This window comes from Xiphophorus couchianus, chromosome 6 (genome assembly GCF_001444195.1).
Source record: "Xiphophorus couchianus chromosome 6, X_couchianus-1.0, whole genome shotgun sequence".
Taxonomy (NCBI): Eukaryota; Metazoa; Chordata; class Actinopteri; order Cyprinodontiformes; family Poeciliidae; genus Xiphophorus; species Xiphophorus couchianus.
This window is the reverse complement of record NC_040233.1, coordinates 13,815,775-13,834,109: the sequence shown is the minus strand read 5'-3', so window position 1 is coordinate 13,834,109 and position 18,335 is coordinate 13,815,775. Positions and strand designations below refer to the sequence as shown.

Here is an 18,335-nt window from a genome sequence, read left to right as displayed (position 1 = left end):
AAGATGAATATTTTATATGAATTAGCATGGTTTAAATACTCAGAACTCAAGCTTCTCAGAGTAAAATGTTTTTATTGTAAACTTCTACTGAGGTACAGGACAGATTAAACATACAGTATGCAGATCTTGTTGATCTGCCAGAGACATCCAAAAACTCAATAAATAAGGCATCAGGTAACCACCTGTTTAATAAAAAATAAATAAAAAAAAAAAGTTTTTATGGTTGCTCTCAGATGATAACATAGTCATGGTATACAGTGGTAATAGTAGGAAGTGAAAGCAGTAGCAAATCAAGTGTGGCTTACTGGAACTTTCTCTGACATGTCGCCGCTGCCCGTGAAGTCAGCTGTATTGCTTTGAGAGTATATCCGCTTCATTACCAGCAGCCTTCCCTTTATAGGCAAGGAGTTCACGATGAATCATCTCATTTGTTTCACCACCCAAAATCTTGTGTGCTCATCTGGTCAAAAACAGCGCGCTATGACAAACACTTTAAGTACAGTACTTTGTTCATTAACATTGCGATGCTGCAGATGGTGAAAACATTGAAAAGATGTAGATTTCAGATACTGAATCAGGTTTTACAAACATAAAAACCTTTTAATGAACACACCTCATTCAAAAACCAGTGACAGATTGACGTGTAATGTCCACACCTAAAATATGGGTGAACTAACTATTTGAATATCTCTTATTGTAAGATATGTTCCACATTTAGTTTTCTTAGTTAGTCCCAGTTACATCAATTATGCTCCGTTCCTTCAGAAAGCTAAATTAGCTTCTTTCAAATTTGTTTGAGCTTACAGCTTTATTGTAGTTTTCTTGTAAAATATCAATTACTAAGGAAGCTAACATGTACAATATCCTGCTACTGAAAAGAGTTAAAATGGAAGGGGACAAGAAGAGCACTACCTACAGGAGAGTCTACTGTAGAGCTGCCTCCATCATAGATCGCACCCACCCCCAACATGGACTATTCACATTCCTACCCTCTGGCCTGACGGTCAACGGCCACATTTACAATTGAAGAAGGGATGCTAATTTGAGCCATCAGAGTCGTCAGGGTGGACTCCGGCCTTTTGGCCCTGTTGAGCCGATATGGGAAGGACTCGAAAACCGAGCCATCCTAGTGTTAATATTACTAAGGGTTCTGTTACTATTGGCTGATATGTCCAAACAACCATTAAAAATTGTGAGCACTCTGAAAAACTACTTTGTTTTCCCAGCTTTTATGTGCATGTTTAACAAATGAACTAGGCATTTTGGCCATAATTTCTCTTTGAGTGCCGCCCACCTTCTGCAGACTTGAAAGAGTTAAAACAATCCAAATGGGGGAAAAAAAAGAAGTTATTTTTGTGAAATTAGATTTCAGTAGGGGTCATTCTGCAAAGGAAAAGGAGAAAGAAAATTGATGGAAACCTTTTAAACAACTCCATCAAAGCCTGTTCACAGAAAAAAAAACCATTTACATCGATGATCTCAGCTTTGCAAAGGCTATTTAGCGATCACTTCCAGGAAAATCAGTAACAAACATTAGCGAGAAACAACAGCCCAAATGTGCATCAGCTGACACAAAACAACCAACGTTTTAATTTTTTAATTTATTTTTTTTTGCTGTGACAAAACTAACAGTCAGGATCATCAAGAACTTATGCCATGCTGTTATTTATCCAGCCTTGAATGTACGTGTATCTAAAGAATGCATTTGACATGGGTCTGAACAGATAGAAATGTAGTGTATTTTGTAAAAAATCAGGATGTGTTACACCTATGTAATATGTGTAGGAGGGTGTGTGTGTGTGTGAGTGTGTGTGGTTTTAGGCAGCCCCACTTTGTATAATCACTGTTTCCTTTTAAATTCAGTTTTTCTTGACTCCCTGAGAATGGAAGCACACTTTGCTTTAGGGACCATAAGTGTCATAAAGTGGTCAAATGATTATTAGCCGAAACAATTAGAGCAGCTGGAGTCACTTGAAGCACTCAGCTGAGGTAATCAAATCTTCTTCAGCCTAGATAGAGTGTCTGCATATTGAAGGTTGAAATGTTCTTATAAGGTCATTGCTGCAATAATTCCACAGCATCTCAAAGCTGAAAGTCTGTAGTCCCACAGAATGCTATGATATATGTGGAAAATTGATGGTTTACCTGAAGATCAGGATTTGTCTTTTCCATTCAGACATTCAGATGCAGGAAGGTGATGCCGGCGTGTTATTTGTTTGTGTGTCTTCATATGACTTTGTAACACAAAACCAACAAACAATAGTATAATTGTTGTATGGATTTGGTGAAATCTTAGATTACACATTAGGATAAAAAAACCCCTAAGATTATTAAAAATAATCAACTGCAAATTCTATTTTGTTTGAAAAAAAAACAATTAGTTATTTAATTTTTCATTTCAGAATTTGCAATAAAGAGGCTTCCCTTTTATCATTTACACTTGTTTTTGACTACTTTTTGGAAGACAGCTTACAGATGTAGAAACATGTGCTTCTTAAGAGCTCGATGAGTAAAGGACCTCCAAAGTCACAGCAGGAGCACTGTGTTGTCTGCCGCCCTACTGGTCGTGTCGACAGCTTATTTATAGAATCCATGCAGTTCAGCATGCATTAATGCTGAATGCATGCTAAGGGCGAGACTGTCAACACTAAACAGGAACCATTCAAGTATGCAGGGGGTAAGTTTTGTACACTCAAAGGTTAGATCTGTGCACAGCAATGCTTCAAGTTAATTAAGTATATTGGATCTTCTGCAGCCTTGTTTAATATGACAAACTGCTTCTGTTCAATAAGAAAGATTAGATACATACAATTCAGAGCATCATCATATTACCACAAGCCTGTGGTTTTGCATTTACAGCTTTAGCACCTTCCTATAGTAACACAGTTTTTCCTTAAAGCATCCCGTAAAAAGCTTCCAGTGGAGTTGTACTGTCCGTGTGCAATTTATAGTAAACAGAAGTAAAGCAGTCACAGTCTGGTATGTGCTGGTTAAGAGAAAATCCCCTGTGTCTGTAGTAGTTCTGTACTTACTATGCACTTATGTTTTGTTTTTTTTCCAAGAATTGATCAATCATACAAAGGTTAGTTACAGTATGTTTAAATGTCCTTTTCTGAATAAATTGACAATTGAAAAACATAGCTTTGTTTTTACATGAGGAAATTTATGTGCCGACTTGTTATAAGTACACACCTCAGCTTTCCTGTAACCTTCCTGCTGCATCCAGACGAGGGGTAAAAAAAATCCTTCTGATCACAGTGTGAGCTCCCCAGACCTACACACCAGCCTTGCTACTGCCCCCAGCTCCACTTTTAAACTTTACCACCATGACTGTGATGTTGTCGGGGCAACCGCGGTAGAACGACTGGAGGACGATGCTCTTGGCACCGAAGTGAGGCTCGTCCAGGCGCTCGCGGACGAAGCGCACTGCCTCCTCATTACTGAAGGCGTCCCAAAGACCGTCAGATGCTAGGATCATAAACTCAGGCTGTAGTTTGTCCAGGTCAAAGGTCATTATATCTGGGTCGGGAATGACCACGTTGAGGTTCTTGAGAGGGTAGTCCCCCAAGGAGCGAGACATGGCCAGGATTCCCTGAACTCGCCAGGATCCATTAAAACTGATGAAGCCTCCTGCAAATAAACATTAATACAAAGTTATTTCAGAAAAAATGTCTACTTCTGTTATAAAAAAGCTATTAAAACAAATTATGTTGTGATTATGACCACTAAAAGGCTTATATGGTATAGCTGTTTTGCAACAAATGAAAATAATAATAAAGAAATACCATTTGAGCAAAAGTTTAAGTACTTTGTAAAAACAAGTCTAGTGAGGTAAAATGGGATAAACTGATATCTAGACTTGGGTTAAAGTGGGCAAACGTTGTTAAAAAAAAAAAACCTGAACTATTTTACAGATTTACCATAGAGATTCCTAAACGACCTAATAAATTAGAAAAAAAATGGAAAAGACTTGAATAGAAATATAGAAGCCAGCAGTGTATCACATAGTCAATATGCAGAATTTGCAGAGATATCAGTGTGTAGAATTTTTTATTTTTTTTTCCTGATGCAGTATATTTTAACAGAATGCTATATTGGATTTCCCCTATAGATGGCAACAAAGAACACTAAAGTCACAGCGAAGGGTGTTGCAGTAGATTATGTTGGATGCACTGCAGTACTGCCTCAGCATCTACCTGCTCTCTTGATCCTCTTGCGCTCTTTCAGCTGATATGGCTTGTGGTCGTGCGACAGCGCAACGGCATTCCCGTCTTTGTCACACAACACTCCGCGAGAGTCTCCGACGTTGGCCACAGTGAGCTCTCTGTCTGACAACAGAGCCATCAGGCATGTTGTACCTGGATGAGAAGTTCGAAGGGAACAACAGAAACCAGAACATGTTTAAAATCCCATCATAAAAAAATCAAATATTTAAAATTTACTCAATATCTTGTTTTAATTACTACATAATTGAAAAATATTGTTGCTAAGAGTAAATGTTGTATTTTCTTTTCACAAAAAGTGTATTTGCATCTTTTCACGAAACTTCCCCTACAGGGTAAGTTTAGGATGATGTAGAACAGATTCTTTTTATTTTTTTTTATCAGAGATTGTTCTAGATCACATTAAGAGAGTATGTGACATAAATTATTGCGCCAAAAGTTGATTATAGTTTATCACAGTTTCTCCCTTCATTGGGCTGCTGCGGTTCACGTTAATTTATCCCCCTCCCTCTGGCCGCCCGCCTCTCCTTCTCGACCTGCTTCATCATGGTTGGCGGAGAGCTTGTCCAGCATCTCCCGATCCACAGTCAGGATGCGCTGCTCAAGAATGCTGGCGTAAGAGACAGCGCTCTCCCTCTTCTCCCTCTCCAAGGCCTGCAGCTGCTGCCTCAGAGACTCAGGCAGGTGGGCCTTGGCATAATCAGCTGCAGCCTGCGGCAGACAGGAAGCCAAAGGAACACAAACAGACCCACAGTGGCGATTAGAGAGATACGACAAGAAAGTGGAGGCACAGAGCAGAGTTGTGCTTTGCGTGGATGCCGTCAGTGAGCTCAGAAATGCCATGAATGTGATGGAAATTTGCACAAAGAGAACAAGGTTTGCTTTACTTTGACCGGATTTTGCCAGATTTTATTAGAACTTTATTATAAGCTGATCTGACATGTTTTTCTATGAGTCTTTTGTATAATTTTTCCGTATGCCATTAAGCTGCATTGAGCAGGCAGCTAGTCTGAGCTGAATCATTGAACAGCCTCCTCATCCTTCACAAACATCTACTTACTTGCTTCTTCCCTCAGTTTTCCTGCTAAAATTTTCTTTAGACCAAAAAGTACAATTAACCATCTGAATTCCTTTCTTTATACAGTCCATGTTTCTTACACCTTAAAAACGGATAATTAAAATAATTTCACATTATTCATGGTGCTGCTTTCTGATGTGGCGATGTGCTTAAACAGTTTCCAGCAAATATGACCTTTCATGCAAAGTTTTCTTTGAATTTCTATTTTCAGAAGTGAAGCTTCTCTTGGCAGTGACTTGACTGCGCGCAGCACAAAGACAGCCACAATGCTGCAGCGAAGTTACAGTGCTAACGATCGCAACACCCTCTCTTCAGTTTTTTTAGTCAGTTTGTCATCCTGCAGAATGTGAAATTGCAAATCCGCTGCAGCAAAGGTGTGTGAACCAGAGGAGAGGTATTAGCCCGAGATTATGAAATTGTAGATAAAAACTAAATCCTACTTAACATGGGAGAAACACCGTCACTTTTCTGCCCCTCCCCTCACCTCCCGCTCTGCTGAAAGAGTACTTGCGCATTATTTAATTGGATAGAGTGGTACTCTTTGAGACTGGATGAGGAAAAGAGCTTTAAGTGCAGTTTTCCATTTGCAGCAAACGGCAAAAAAACGGCAGGATTAATGCAGTTGCAAACCTTTTTAATAGCCAAAAGATTTTACTGCTGGTGCATTTAATTAGTGAATGTAAAATATGGGAGCCGTGGTATTAAAAGTGGACTGATGTGTAGCCTGGGTTTCTTGCTGACATCACTGTTATATCAAAATGGCTTTGCTCCTCTCTCAGCCTATGGCTATAAACTTGAATTTGATAGAGCAAAGTTGTAAATGTGTGTGTGTGTGTGTGTTTCCACAACATTAGTTCTGTAAATCAAGCTTTGAAAGCAGCAGCAGCTAGTGCTGACTTTCATTTTCAGGGGCACAACTCATGATTCAATGAATACAGCAGGGAGGGGAAAACACAGACGTGTCTAAAATTTTTCTTTGTGTTTTCAGGGACACAACACACTGATCTATTTCTCCTCATATGGCTCTGCAGGAGCATCACTTCGTTCAATATAGTTTCTATGCATTCACAACTGATTCCAAAGCAGGAAACTGTCTTGACGCTTAAGAGGAGATGAGTGGAAAAATATATGGAAAAATGGGTAAACAACTATATGCATTTGTTGTCTAATGTACATTAAACAACAAAAAGTAACTTGACATAAAACAATAGCTGGTGCTGTGAGATAATGCTATTGAGGGGGTGCGGATGTTGTTCTTATCAGACTGACAAGAACAACAAATATTAGTTTATTGGAATAAAATAAAGAAGTCCAAATGAGCAAATACCAACTATACTGTGTCTGTTGCAACAGCATGTAGGACGGGCGCATCTGACATTTCTGGTAAACCAGACAAAAGACCATAAAAGTGCTAATTTTCCAAGATTTAAACTTAAATAGCCATTAAAAGTAAAGTTTTTTTTTCTTTTAAACATGTAAGCAATTGGCCAGTGACCAGAAATGGAAACTTTGAGCTTGACATCAGCAGTTCCTCTGGTTTGTCTAAGGAAAAATAGCACTAACTTTTGTCACTGAAATAACACTAACAACAGTACATTTTTTATTGAGTTATTTTTTTCCAGAAATACCAAAATCCCATACACTCATAGGATTCATTGTTCAGAGAAGTCTCAAACTACACACTCTCAGTGACAGATGGCGTCTGAAACCAGGAGTCTTCAGGCACAGCATGAGAAAATACTGACCCTTGACAGTGGAGGGAGTGAATTGAGGGACAAAAAGCACACACACACATACACACAGCACACAAAGCTCATTGTTACAACCCTCAAGTCAACTCCCTGAGAGGCACAGCCATTGTTAGGGCGTTAATGCAAGAAAACACAAACAAGGAATAAAAAAAGGGGGGGGGGGAATGACTGTTTAGTTTGAAAAGTTTATGAAAATCCAAATAGTCAAAGCAAATTATTTTTGGTTAAAACTTTATAATTCATAATTTTTCCCCCTTACATGAGGAAAAATTTCCCTCCTCGCATGAAAAGTGTAGTTTTCCCTGGCAGAAACTATAGGGTTTGTTCACATTTGTCTTCATTGATTCAGATCGATTTTAAACTGGAAACAAACGCAACATCCACCGCATCTAAACTCGATGCAGCAGCTGTAGTGAAACGGGGCTGCGATACGGTACCTCTCCCCCGTGACCGTCGAATATCCCGAATATAGACGGGTGGCTCTTGTTGGTGATGTCGGTGAGCACCTCGAACCGGTCCTCCATGTGATCCCTCCTGCCCTGTATGGAGTACACGGCTACGTTGTTGTTCTTGAACGCCCACGTCTTGGAGAACTCCGCATCCAGGACGCTGAGGCCTCCGAAGCGGTCGTTCTGCAAAATCTCCGCCACTTTCCCCTTCACCATCTTCACGGCGTCCCGGCTGGACTTGACGATGGTTTTCACCTCGTCGGTGTGAAAGAAGTAGCTCCACAGCGCCAGACTGATGCACAGAAGGAACAACGTCTCCGGCCTGAGAAGAAAATAGCGCATGATCCGACCCAAAAGAGACAGGAGCGTCATTGTGTCTCCTATCATCACACGCAACCGAGCTGCAGTCTGACTACCCCCTCCTCTTTTGGCACGGTTCACTCCATCCGCTTCGAGGAGCTGTGAAGAGATCGATTTGCTATCACAATGACGGACAAAAACGGAATTTAGGCTCTGAAAAAGCTCCTCCGTGGGCTGGTTTGTCCAGCGACTCCCAAGCGCATTCGCGCACTAATCGGGCGGAGAACCAACAGGCCACACTGCCGGTGACTGTGACCGATGTCTTGGTCCTATCCTCGGCCCCCTGAACAGCTGCAAGGGAGCTGAGCAGATCTCCCACATCCCATCGCTCAATGGCCGAGTTTTTGGGTCAGACGCACATCGGAGAGCGACGTTAGAGTCTCGGAGGAGACTTGGAGGTGTCCTCTTTTCCCGCCTTTGACCCCTTTTCTTAAACGTGTATTTAGCCTCCGTATTAATATGATTTTTTTTTTTCACACTACACGCCTCATTTCTTGAGAATTGTCACAAGAAACGGGAGACGACGGGGACGCAGCCGGAAGTGGATTGCTTGTCTTAATAAAGCTAAACACGCGACAGAGAAACAATAAGGTGTGGACGAAGCTTGCATAGAGAAGCCTTTATTCTGAAAAGACAAAGCGGAAGGGGTTTCTACAATGAACAAAGTGACCCTAAAGTCAATACAGTCCGCTGACAAGTGTGCGCAGCTGCGAACTCGAGCGAAACACTGGACAAATAGCACACACCACGGCTTTAAAATACCGTAACGTCATCCCGCAAGTTAGACATCAGAACCAACCACAACTCATCTAAAATATTCCGCTATATATCATAGCATGTATTTACCGTTCGCTACAATGAGCAACTGAATTTATCAATGAGACAAAACTCATTACAGAAAAAAACCCCGCCATATTTCACATAATACTCTAAATTGGTTAAAGATATATATATAAAATAATATGTAAAAAAAAAAAAAAAACATTTCTATGAGAATTACACTATTAGGGGTCCATAGACACATTGTTTACAGCATTGGTTATAAGTTACTACAGTGGATTAAAATAAACTTATTTTAACTTAATTAAATTTTTAGCTACTTGTAGCTATGTCATTCACTGTTTTAACAATTAAAACAATATGCACCAAAAACTGCATGCCATAAATGTCACAACAAGCTTTTATTTCTTATGTCCCTGAGAACCAACAGTTTAAATTTTTTTTTTTTTTTATTAAATACAATGTGCCTAAAAATAATACAAATAATTGGGCCATTATAGGGAAGCATATCTCATATGGCAGAGACAGATTTAGCTAAAGCTGCTTTTGGTGCTCTACCTGCACAGATTTGTTATATGCATGGGAATTTCAACTTACACTTGATTTGTTCAACATATTGAAAAGAAGGTTGGAATCTATACCACTTCTCCGAATTCCTGCTGCAGAAATGAAGGATATTATGACATGGTGACTCTAAATGCCTTTACTTATTTGGCAATGGCTTTCATAGTGCATTGTTTGAGGAATCAGAAATTCCAGTTTCAAGGTTTTCAAGCATAAACTTGCCCATAACCTCCATGCTCTAAGATTCAGTCAGATTGCAGCCAAGATTAAACTCATGCAGCATAGACAGAAAAATAAACAACGTTCTTTCAGCTTGTCAGGGCAATAATGAAATACCCCAGATTAAACCTTGTTCCCACATTTGAATGGACCAGCCAAAGTCCAGTGTCTAGGAAATAGCACCAAGACCAAAGATCCATTCAGTCTAACTAAGCTTGAGTATAGCTAATACTTAGGGGTAAATCTTAACCTTAAATCCGTTTTAGATTTGCATAGAAGCTGAATAGCACATTGATGGAAAGAGCAAACCTCAAAAGACGTTTGAAGAGATTTGCGTGTAGAAGCTTGACATTAATGTCAGATATTCTGACACACTGAGATCAGTTAATCAGTGTTAAATTTCCATTATGCTTCTCTGGTTTTCTGGGCTGATCTTTAGGTGTGCTTGATCAAGGAAGTAAATGGTTGGCTCAGGGTTTCCTTGCCACCTGTTTCAAGACATTGATCCTCCTCCCACAGGGTGTACAGTGATCCATTGATCTGCTTTGAAGTACTGCCAGACGGTGTGATCACTACCCTGTACACTTAGTTTGTTATGAAATGCCTTTTCCTGCGAACTGTGTTTGAACTTGTGCAGCTAAACAAAATGCGTAATGCTAACAGAACCTTTTGTAAAATGGCATGTCTTCCTGTTTTCAGAAAAGCAAATGTGCATAAATAACTCTTTAATAGTTGATGTAGTCTCGGGGGACAGTATTCATATCCCATTTGCAAAGAAGAAAGTCCTTCTTTGTACACAACCTGCTTTGTTTCGTATCCATCCAAGAGTCACATAATCTGTCCAGTCCAGCCCACCTACGATTTGATAACCCTCTGTGTTTTGTTCTTTTATTGGTGTGAAGGTGCCGAAGTTAGGCTACGTGAGCAATAAAAGGGGGGCACCACCAGTACCTGCTTGGTTGGGATGGAGTGAAGAATCATCACAGTCTACATAACCAGGTAAATATATATTTTGCTTCTGGATGCTTTTCCTTGCTACAGAGCTTATTTCCAGAAAAATCTTGAAATTAAACTTTAAAATAATCTTGCATTTATCACTTTAAAATATTGTTATTTTTCAACACAGATGTTGATAGGAGAGGGCTATTCAGATTCCTAGCTGAAATGGCACTGTGGTTAGAAAATATGAAGAATTACACATTTTGATATCAGCAATATACTTAAGAAAGTTTTGAGCTATAAATCTTTAACACGTTATGAACTACATTTCCCGTTATTTACACTTCTTGATTGGGAAAATGTTTCCTTTTTGTCATGTCAAGTGTAGTTTATTTGTATTTGTATCAGCAATAAGGCAATTCAAATTGCTTTGCATGATAAAAGTTTGTAAAGCATGTTTTTTGTGACAAATATACAAACTGACAGAAAATATTACATATGGAATATTACTTGTGAAATTTTAATGTATCAATAGTGTTTCCTGCAAAGGTAATCTTCCAGGTTAGTGACATCAGTGCACCCACATTCTATCACAAACTCTTGCTGTTGTATCTGTTACTGACAAACGCCTCAACCATTCCCCATTTCATTAAAAGCAGACTGCTTTTTAACTTTGAACTGAAATGACTGCTGCACAGAGAATTTCAGAGTTTCTGTTCAATATAGGACTTCCGTCTTTTTTTATTTCAGTTCCACAATACAATTTTAGAAACAACAGCACCGTGTTGACTGGCAGGCTTTTGCCAAAGTGCGTCTGTAACCTGAAAGGAGAACGGAAGTTAAAATTGCATGATGGTTTCTAATGTCCGTGTTCATTGGAGTGACCTTGGAATTTGACAGTGGTTGCTGGTCTTTGGGATTTTATCACATGCTTTCTAAATCTTTTTCAAGTTTTTAAGATCTGCATGCTGAAGGTCACCTGAAATCTTTGTGGTTTTGCTTCAAAAGAAAAAAAAAATACTCTATTCAAATTTCATGAGTGCAGGGGACATAAAAAATATGTGGAGAAAAAGGTGCTTACCACATGGTGGTGGCAGCGTTATGTTTCTTTAGCAGGGAAAGATAAACTGGTAAGAGTTTATTGAAAGTTGGATGGAAATAAACACAGGTACTTTACCGTAGAAAACTTGAGAGAAGCTGCCACAGCTTCGAGTCTTGGTTGTTTGTTAGCTTTCTACCAAGACAAAAACCCTACAGCAGGCTACAATAAATGGCTTAGATCAAATCAGATTGCTATGTTATGATAGTCCAGTTAAAGTCCAGATTTAGGGTCAGTTCAGAGGCACACACAAGAACACAATGCAGACCAGAGATTAATTTACAAAAATCAAAATAGGAAAACCCTCTATCATTATTCCTCCACTTCACAATTTTGTCCTATTTTGTGTTTGACTAACCTGCTACATCATACTGCAGTACTTTGACATCATTAGCTCAAGTATGAGAAGATGTGAATTTTTGTATTGCATTGTCCATTTATGCCAAGAGTAACGGTTTGGAACAATAAGGAAAATTGGAACCTTTGGAACCTTTACACATGTTGTCAAAATGAGTCAAAATAAACTGCATGGGATGCAGCTATTCAAAGCCCATTTTGAAATTTTGAATGTTGTTTTTCATTTGAACGAGAAGATTCAACTCCACCTCTACCTACATCGTCAACAGAAATGACTTTTTGACTGGCTTTCGAAAACGATGCTGCTCTCCTGAAAACAGCCATTTTTGTTTTGCGAATCTTTGAAATAAACAACCAGTAACCCATCTTCTAACTTCCACCTGATCATTCAGCATGCCATCCGCTGATCTCATCCTGGTGACCACCGTCTTTATGGCCTTCATTATTACGCTCACGTCTGGTGGCAGGACCACACGTTGGCCCAAACCTCAGAACACCAACAAGCCTCCTCAAACTGGGACCAGTGGTTTCGGTGGGGGATTAAGGTCTGGACAGATTGCTACAAAAAACCCATCTCCCTCCAGCAGCCTGCACACAGAAGAAACAACTGGGTTTATGACGGATGGATACTCCCTGTCCCCAACAGACAGCAGCATCTTCAACAGTGAGGCTTACCCAACTGAGTACCTCACTGATGCAATCCTCCCCCCTGGAAATGCCCCTGGAAATTATACATTTGACTACAATGAATGCTTCTTCAATGTTTGTGAGTGCTGTCCACCAGAGAAAGGTCCCGAAGGTCCGACTGGCGAAAAGGGGTCACCGGGGGAAAGGGGCCCTCCAGGTGAGATTGGATCTTTGTTTTCCTTTGAATAAAATTTTGGAGGCCAAACTTACGTAATTTATCCTCTTATTTTTAGGGTTACCAGGAGAAAAGGGAGAAATTGGACCCCCGGGTTCTCCGGGACCCGCTGGGTTACCTGGGCTCAGTGGATTAAACGGAGAGAAAGGTTCAACAAGAATGAAAAGAAAGATACTTGTTGACGCTCTATTTTTGCTGTCTGCTTGCCACAAAATGTTATCTTTTTGACATTGGCTTTCTTGTTTGCTTGTTTTTTTGTTTTGTTTTTTTCACCAAAACTACCACAGGTGGAAAAGGAGATCAAGGGCCAAACGGTTTACCGGGCTCCCCTGGAGTCCCAGGGAAACCTGGAGAAAAAGGTTTGTAGCTTCTTTCAAAAACTAGATGTGGATCACCTGTCAAAACACGGCAATGTTTTTCTCTGCAGATATATTTCTAATGAGGCTACTGACATGGAATTGGCACCACGTTAGTAAAAATTCAAGAAACATAAAATATACAAAGAAATGAACACATACAGTATGTCTGTAAATTATATGTAGTAAAAAAAAAAGAATGACACAGACAGTTAGCACTTTAATAGGTGATTAGGAAAGTCCAGTATCATTATTCTTCCACTTCACATATTTTGCACTATGCAAGTTAAATCAGAAGATTAGAATAACCTTTGTTTACAAGACTGACTTCTCAGTTGTAAATGTGATCCTATCTTTCACACAAACTGTCTGGAGATCTTCAAAGTTATTAAGGCATCTATGCTCCCTGATTTTCAGGTATTTCCATTGATTTTAAAAAAAATGGATTTAAGTCGGATGACTGGCAGAATTTAGTTTGAAAGAGCAGGGCTGTGTTGAAAGGTTTTTGATATTTTCTATAAATTTTCCTGTAGGCCTGTTTGGATTACCTTCTTCTTCAATGTTTATGATCTATTTCATCATCATAACGTATTACACATCATTTATACAGTGAAGGTTTCTGAATCATTTGTATGTGTAGATAGCTCGAGTTCTTGTCGACATGGTGTGAATTTCATTTTAGTAGCACCATTACAGATACATTTTGGAGAAAAACATTGATGTGTTCCCTACTTTTATGCCACAATATTTAAAATTAAAATGAACAAACATACCTTTAAATGGTTAAACGGCATCTCATGATACAAAATCTTTTATAATTTCTCTCCCTTTTTTTACATAAACCCTTCACATGCCGTAGGTGATTTGGGCTTCAAAGGAGAGAAAGGTGAAAATGGGATCAATGGGCTGAAAGGAGACGCAGGAGAAAAAGGAGAGCCTGGTCACAATGGAACTATGGGCACCATTGGACCTATGGGTCCTCCAGGGACAGCTGGGACAAAGGGTCAGAAAGGTGAACAGGGACGTTTGGGAGAATGTCTGCTTGGTGAGAGAGGACAGAAAGGTGATCTTGGTGATCCTGGGCCTCCTGGTCCAAAGGGTGAGATGGGTCCTCAAGGAGCAAATGGCAGTGATGGTTCAAAAGGCGAAATGGGGCCAGCAGGAGAGAAGGGAGAGACTGGCGCAAGAGGGCCTCCAGGTGCAAGGGGAGTAGCAGGAATGAAGGGAGAGAGGGGAGTTAAAGGTGTACGGGGCCCTCGGGGCCCAAAAGGCGATCCAGGTGAGAGTTTGGAGCCGGTTCGTTCTGCTTTCAGTGTGGGTTTGTTCCCAAGTCGGTCCTTTCCTCCACCCGGACTGCCTGTGAAGTTTGATAAGGTCTATTACAATGAGGAGGGTCACTGGGACCCGGCACTCAACAAGTTCAACGTCACACACTCGGGAGTCTACTTACTCACTTATCACATCACTGTGCGCAACCGGCCCCTGCGGGTTGCCTTGGTGGTTAATGGGGTGCGGAAAGTGAGGACACGAGATTCCCTTTACGGCCAGGACATCGACCAGGCTTCCAACCTTGTCCTGATGCAGCTCAGCGAGGGAGATCAGGTGTGGCTGGAGACCCTGAGAGACTGGAACGGGATTTACTCCAGCAGCGAGGACGATAGCACCTTCTCTGGCTTCCTGATTTACCCAAACTCAACTACAAAAACAAGCGCTATGAAAAAGATTTAAGTGCAACTTCTAACTTTACAACTTTCTTACGTTAGCTCCTTTTCCAACTGTGGTTTGTAGAGGCTTATCTCTCAGCTTATGTTTCTGTAAAAATGTTGCAGCTTAGAATTCTTTTTTTTTTGTCTTAAGAGTTACTCTGATCAAACCAATTACTTTGCATGTTTTACTACACTAGGACACTGAGAGGGCATCATTTTTTTATTTCAAATTTTGTTGGTTGAACTGCATTAAAATTACTCTGCTTGAAAGAACACTTATGTATGGATTTTTGTTTATTAAGAGAGCCAGTACTAATTTCATGAAGGATTTGGGATTTCAGTAAGAAAATCCCATCAATTCTTCAGACCTTAAATTACCCCAAGTAACCACTAGAGGGCATAATATGCTCATATTTGGCAAAAAATAATTACTGGGGACCTTAACGTCGCGTTTTGCATTAGAAGACAGGCAAACAGGTTGTGGAAAGAGACTAAAAACACGATGTGGCTGTAATTTTAATATCTGAATCTAATCACTCGAAAAAATGAAAATTAACTTAGAAAATTAGGAAGCTGTCTGCAAACAGAGAAGGTTAATATTAGCGTTAAACATGATACCAGTCACAGAGCTGGATGGAAAACACTCAAAATCTTTTTCTTTCTTTTTTTGGTTTTTTACTTGATTCACAAAGACTTGGTCTGACTCATAATAGTTAAGTTGAATTACCTTGCTATAATTAGAATGGAAATATGAATATTAATAATCCTGGTTTATTCTCTTAGTAACTAATCACATTTAACACGATCAGGACAAATTTCTCATGATTGCTGTCAAGCCAACTGATTGTGTGCATGGAGTAGAACAGCCTTCCAATGCTCCTGAAAGACACACCAGAGATTTAAAGCCACTAAAATACATAGTACTGATTACTCATTTTCTCCAGCTTAAAATAATTTAAACATGACATACATACACATGTGTGTGTGTGTGTGTGTGTGTGTGTGCGCACACGCGCAGGCGTGTGTAAGTGTGTGTATTGTATTTAATATTGTAAACAGATACTTATATGAACACTGACAGTAGTTTTACTCATTATATTTGGGAAACAAAAACTCAAACTTATGAGTTACCAAAAGGAGAAATATGTTGTTACTATGAATCTGTCTTAGTGTCTGTATCTGTTCCTCCAGGTTCATTACTATCTTTCATTTTGCTACCAAATAGCAGACAGCAACCAGAAAATATGGGTGCTGTCATGTTTCTTTTTTTTTTTTCTAATTTAGTTTTGTCAAGCAGTTTTAACTGCTTGTCTTCTAAATCAGCAGGATAGCCCTAGTTATATTTGTGAAATATTAATTTAAATCCCACTTTAATCGATTTTAATTGTTTAAAGAAAAATATTATGTTGCTATTTTCTGACAATATAAAGGAAAAGATACAAAACTAAGCCAGTGATGCCTGAATACCACAGGAATGTAAAGATTTTGCTGCAATTTCTACAAGTTTTAGTAGTTTGGATTTTCCTTTTTGCTGATGAAGCCTTGTCAAATTCCACCGATTGATGAATGAAAAACAAATTGTGCGTATATACGTCTTCACTGGCCTAAAATAAAACTTTAAAAAAATATCAATGTATATAGACAATGCAACAGAACTTTTTCCTTTTTTGGATCATTTGAACCAATAACATCTTTTGCAAACAAAATAATATTGAAAACGTAATTTACAATTTTATTTTTTGAATCACCTGCAAGCTGCAAACTAGACATACATAACTGCTTCACATTTTGTCAATCCAATCCAGGTTTTATGGAAATGTAAACAAAACAAAAGTTTTTATTGTCTTTCTGCTTCCTCTAGTTTTCAAATGGAGTCTAATCATTAAGGGTGACGTTAACCACACCTGTGGACTGTAGGGCATGAATACATGTTTACTACAAAATTACCATGATATGAAACATTAGGAAGAAAGAAATGATATTTGGAATGCTACATTTATGAACACCATCCAATGAGCTTCATGTGTTCTTTAATACATGCGTACAGAAAACACTACGGACATCAGTGGTCACATCCTACGGGTTGACAGCAATAAAGGTTAATTGGTAGAAATAAATTAATATGCCTTATGCAAATCTGTTTAGTGCAGCTTAGAGATATTTTGCGTCATTTCTTTGATCAAATGATACTTGAAGATGTTAATTTTGCCTTAAAGATTTATCTGACTCAAAAAGACAGAATTGTCACACAAAAACTGTCTATTTAATAGGATATCTCAAGGAAAGCATTCAGAATTAATTAAGAGTTCTCCATAATTAGGGGAACAGCATTTGTAGACTTTCATGTAAAAAGACAGAAACAACAATGATACCTGTTAAAGAGGAAGGCCCATGACATCTCCATCCACTGCGGAAGGACCCAGAGTGTTTGTCAAATTTCCATCTTATTCTTGCTGCTGCTTGTGGTGATGGCAATACATTTGTGTCAGTTTGTTGAAATGTTATTTTTGCTTGTTTGTTTATGGACACACACACACATACACACGCCCTCACACACATACATAGAGGCATAAACGTGTGCAAGTGTCTAAGTGTGTTTGTACATTTATGTATTTTCAACTACTCGATGTGAAAATATAAATAACTACCTTGGCGGTGTGTGCAGTGTAATCTGTTCCCAGCAGGCTGGATTCCCACTGCGAGAAAGACAGTATATTGTTCCTGCAGCACCGCAGATAACAACTCATTAGCATACTGAATCATTTGGCTGCAAGAGCCACTCTGCCACCCATCTGCACAGAGCTGATAAACGTAAACACATACACACTCATATACACAGCTCGCACCAACAGATCCATGAAATGCGGACACATACACACCAGCCCGTCCACACCTACACACAAAAACACATAAGCAGGCACTCTCACACATGCACATCCTTTCACTCCCTTGCTTTCAGTCCCTTGTATGCTCCCTCTATCCTTCCCTTTTGTGAGCCTGCGTCTTTTCTGAGAGTCAGGAAAACTGAAGCAGGTAAACGTTTGGCAGGCATTAACCCAGAGAGCCCCTCGGTGGAGTTGCAGCTCAGCCAGAGCGGAGCGCAGGAGAGGTCTCCAAACACCTGGTAGTCTCTGATGCTCTCTGGAAGCAATAATAGCCTTTGGAAATATCTGAGTGCTCAGTATTGAGGTAGTAGGACTGGTAGTATACCCTGTCGCACAAAGTTAAAGTCAACTTCACCAAAAAGCTGCTTTTTTGCAAAAAAAAAATAAATCTTTTTTTTTCTTTTTTATAAATTATGTTAGTGAAACAACAGTGAATCTTCCATTGCTCAAGAATCTTATTCATGTTCAGTGAATACTTGATCTGAACATCTGTTTTAACAAAATGCACAGACGCCACAATGAGCAAACGAGTGCAGCAAAGGCTGTAAAAACCACTTTCACAATGGCAGGATATCCTGCAGGTCAGCAAGCCATGGTTACCTCCACAGGAAGTTGTCACTTGTTGGGGGTGGAAGTGAGGATTGTAGCGCCCACTGAGGGAGTTTCTCTGAAGAGGTTGTGGTTTTAAACTTTGCTCTGTGTTCAAA

General features: G+C 39.5%; 2 protein-coding genes and 1 long non-coding RNA gene across 4 annotated transcripts; 1 reads left to right on the top strand and 2 right to left on the bottom strand.

The window, feature by feature from the left end:
• Nucleotides 1-1,582: 1,582 nt before the first annotated feature.
• Nucleotides 1,583-8,369, bottom strand: LOC114146127 (protein phosphatase 1L). Its single transcript, XM_028019938.1, has 4 exons — nucleotides 7,490-8,369; nucleotides 4,760-4,934; nucleotides 4,197-4,358; nucleotides 1,583-3,630 (listed from the first exon to the last, which is right to left on the bottom strand). The coding sequence occupies exons 1-4, from the start codon at nucleotides 7,886-7,888 to the stop codon at nucleotides 3,275-3,277; spliced, it is 1,092 nt and encodes a 363-aa protein (XP_027875739.1). The 5' UTR covers nucleotides 7,889-8,369; the 3' UTR covers nucleotides 1,583-3,274.
• On the top strand, nucleotides 8,348-15,619 carry otol1a (otolin 1a). 2 transcript variants are annotated; one of them, XM_028019930.1, is made up of 6 exons: nucleotides 8,348-8,452; nucleotides 10,327-10,423; nucleotides 12,212-12,663; nucleotides 12,740-12,829; nucleotides 12,969-13,040; nucleotides 13,897-15,619. In XM_028019930.1, exons 3-6 carry the CDS (start codon nucleotides 12,213-12,215, stop codon nucleotides 14,763-14,765), a joined length of 1,482 nt encoding a protein of 493 aa, XP_027875731.1. In that variant the 5' UTR covers nucleotides 8,348-8,452; nucleotides 10,327-10,423; nucleotide 12,212; the 3' UTR covers nucleotides 14,766-15,619. The 2 variants fall into 2 exon arrangements, with proteins under 2 accessions (XP_027875731.1, XP_027875732.1); XM_028019931.1 differs by lacking the exon at nucleotides 8,348-8,452 and adding an exon at nucleotides 8,831-9,987.
• Nucleotides 14,270-17,485, bottom strand: LOC114146132 (uncharacterized). Its single transcript, XR_003595848.1, has 3 exons — nucleotides 17,116-17,485; nucleotides 14,488-14,662; nucleotides 14,270-14,394 (listed from the first exon to the last, which is right to left on the bottom strand). It is a non-coding gene; the product is annotated as an uncharacterized LOC114146132 (long non-coding RNA).
• Nucleotides 17,486-18,335: the final 850 nt, after the last annotated feature.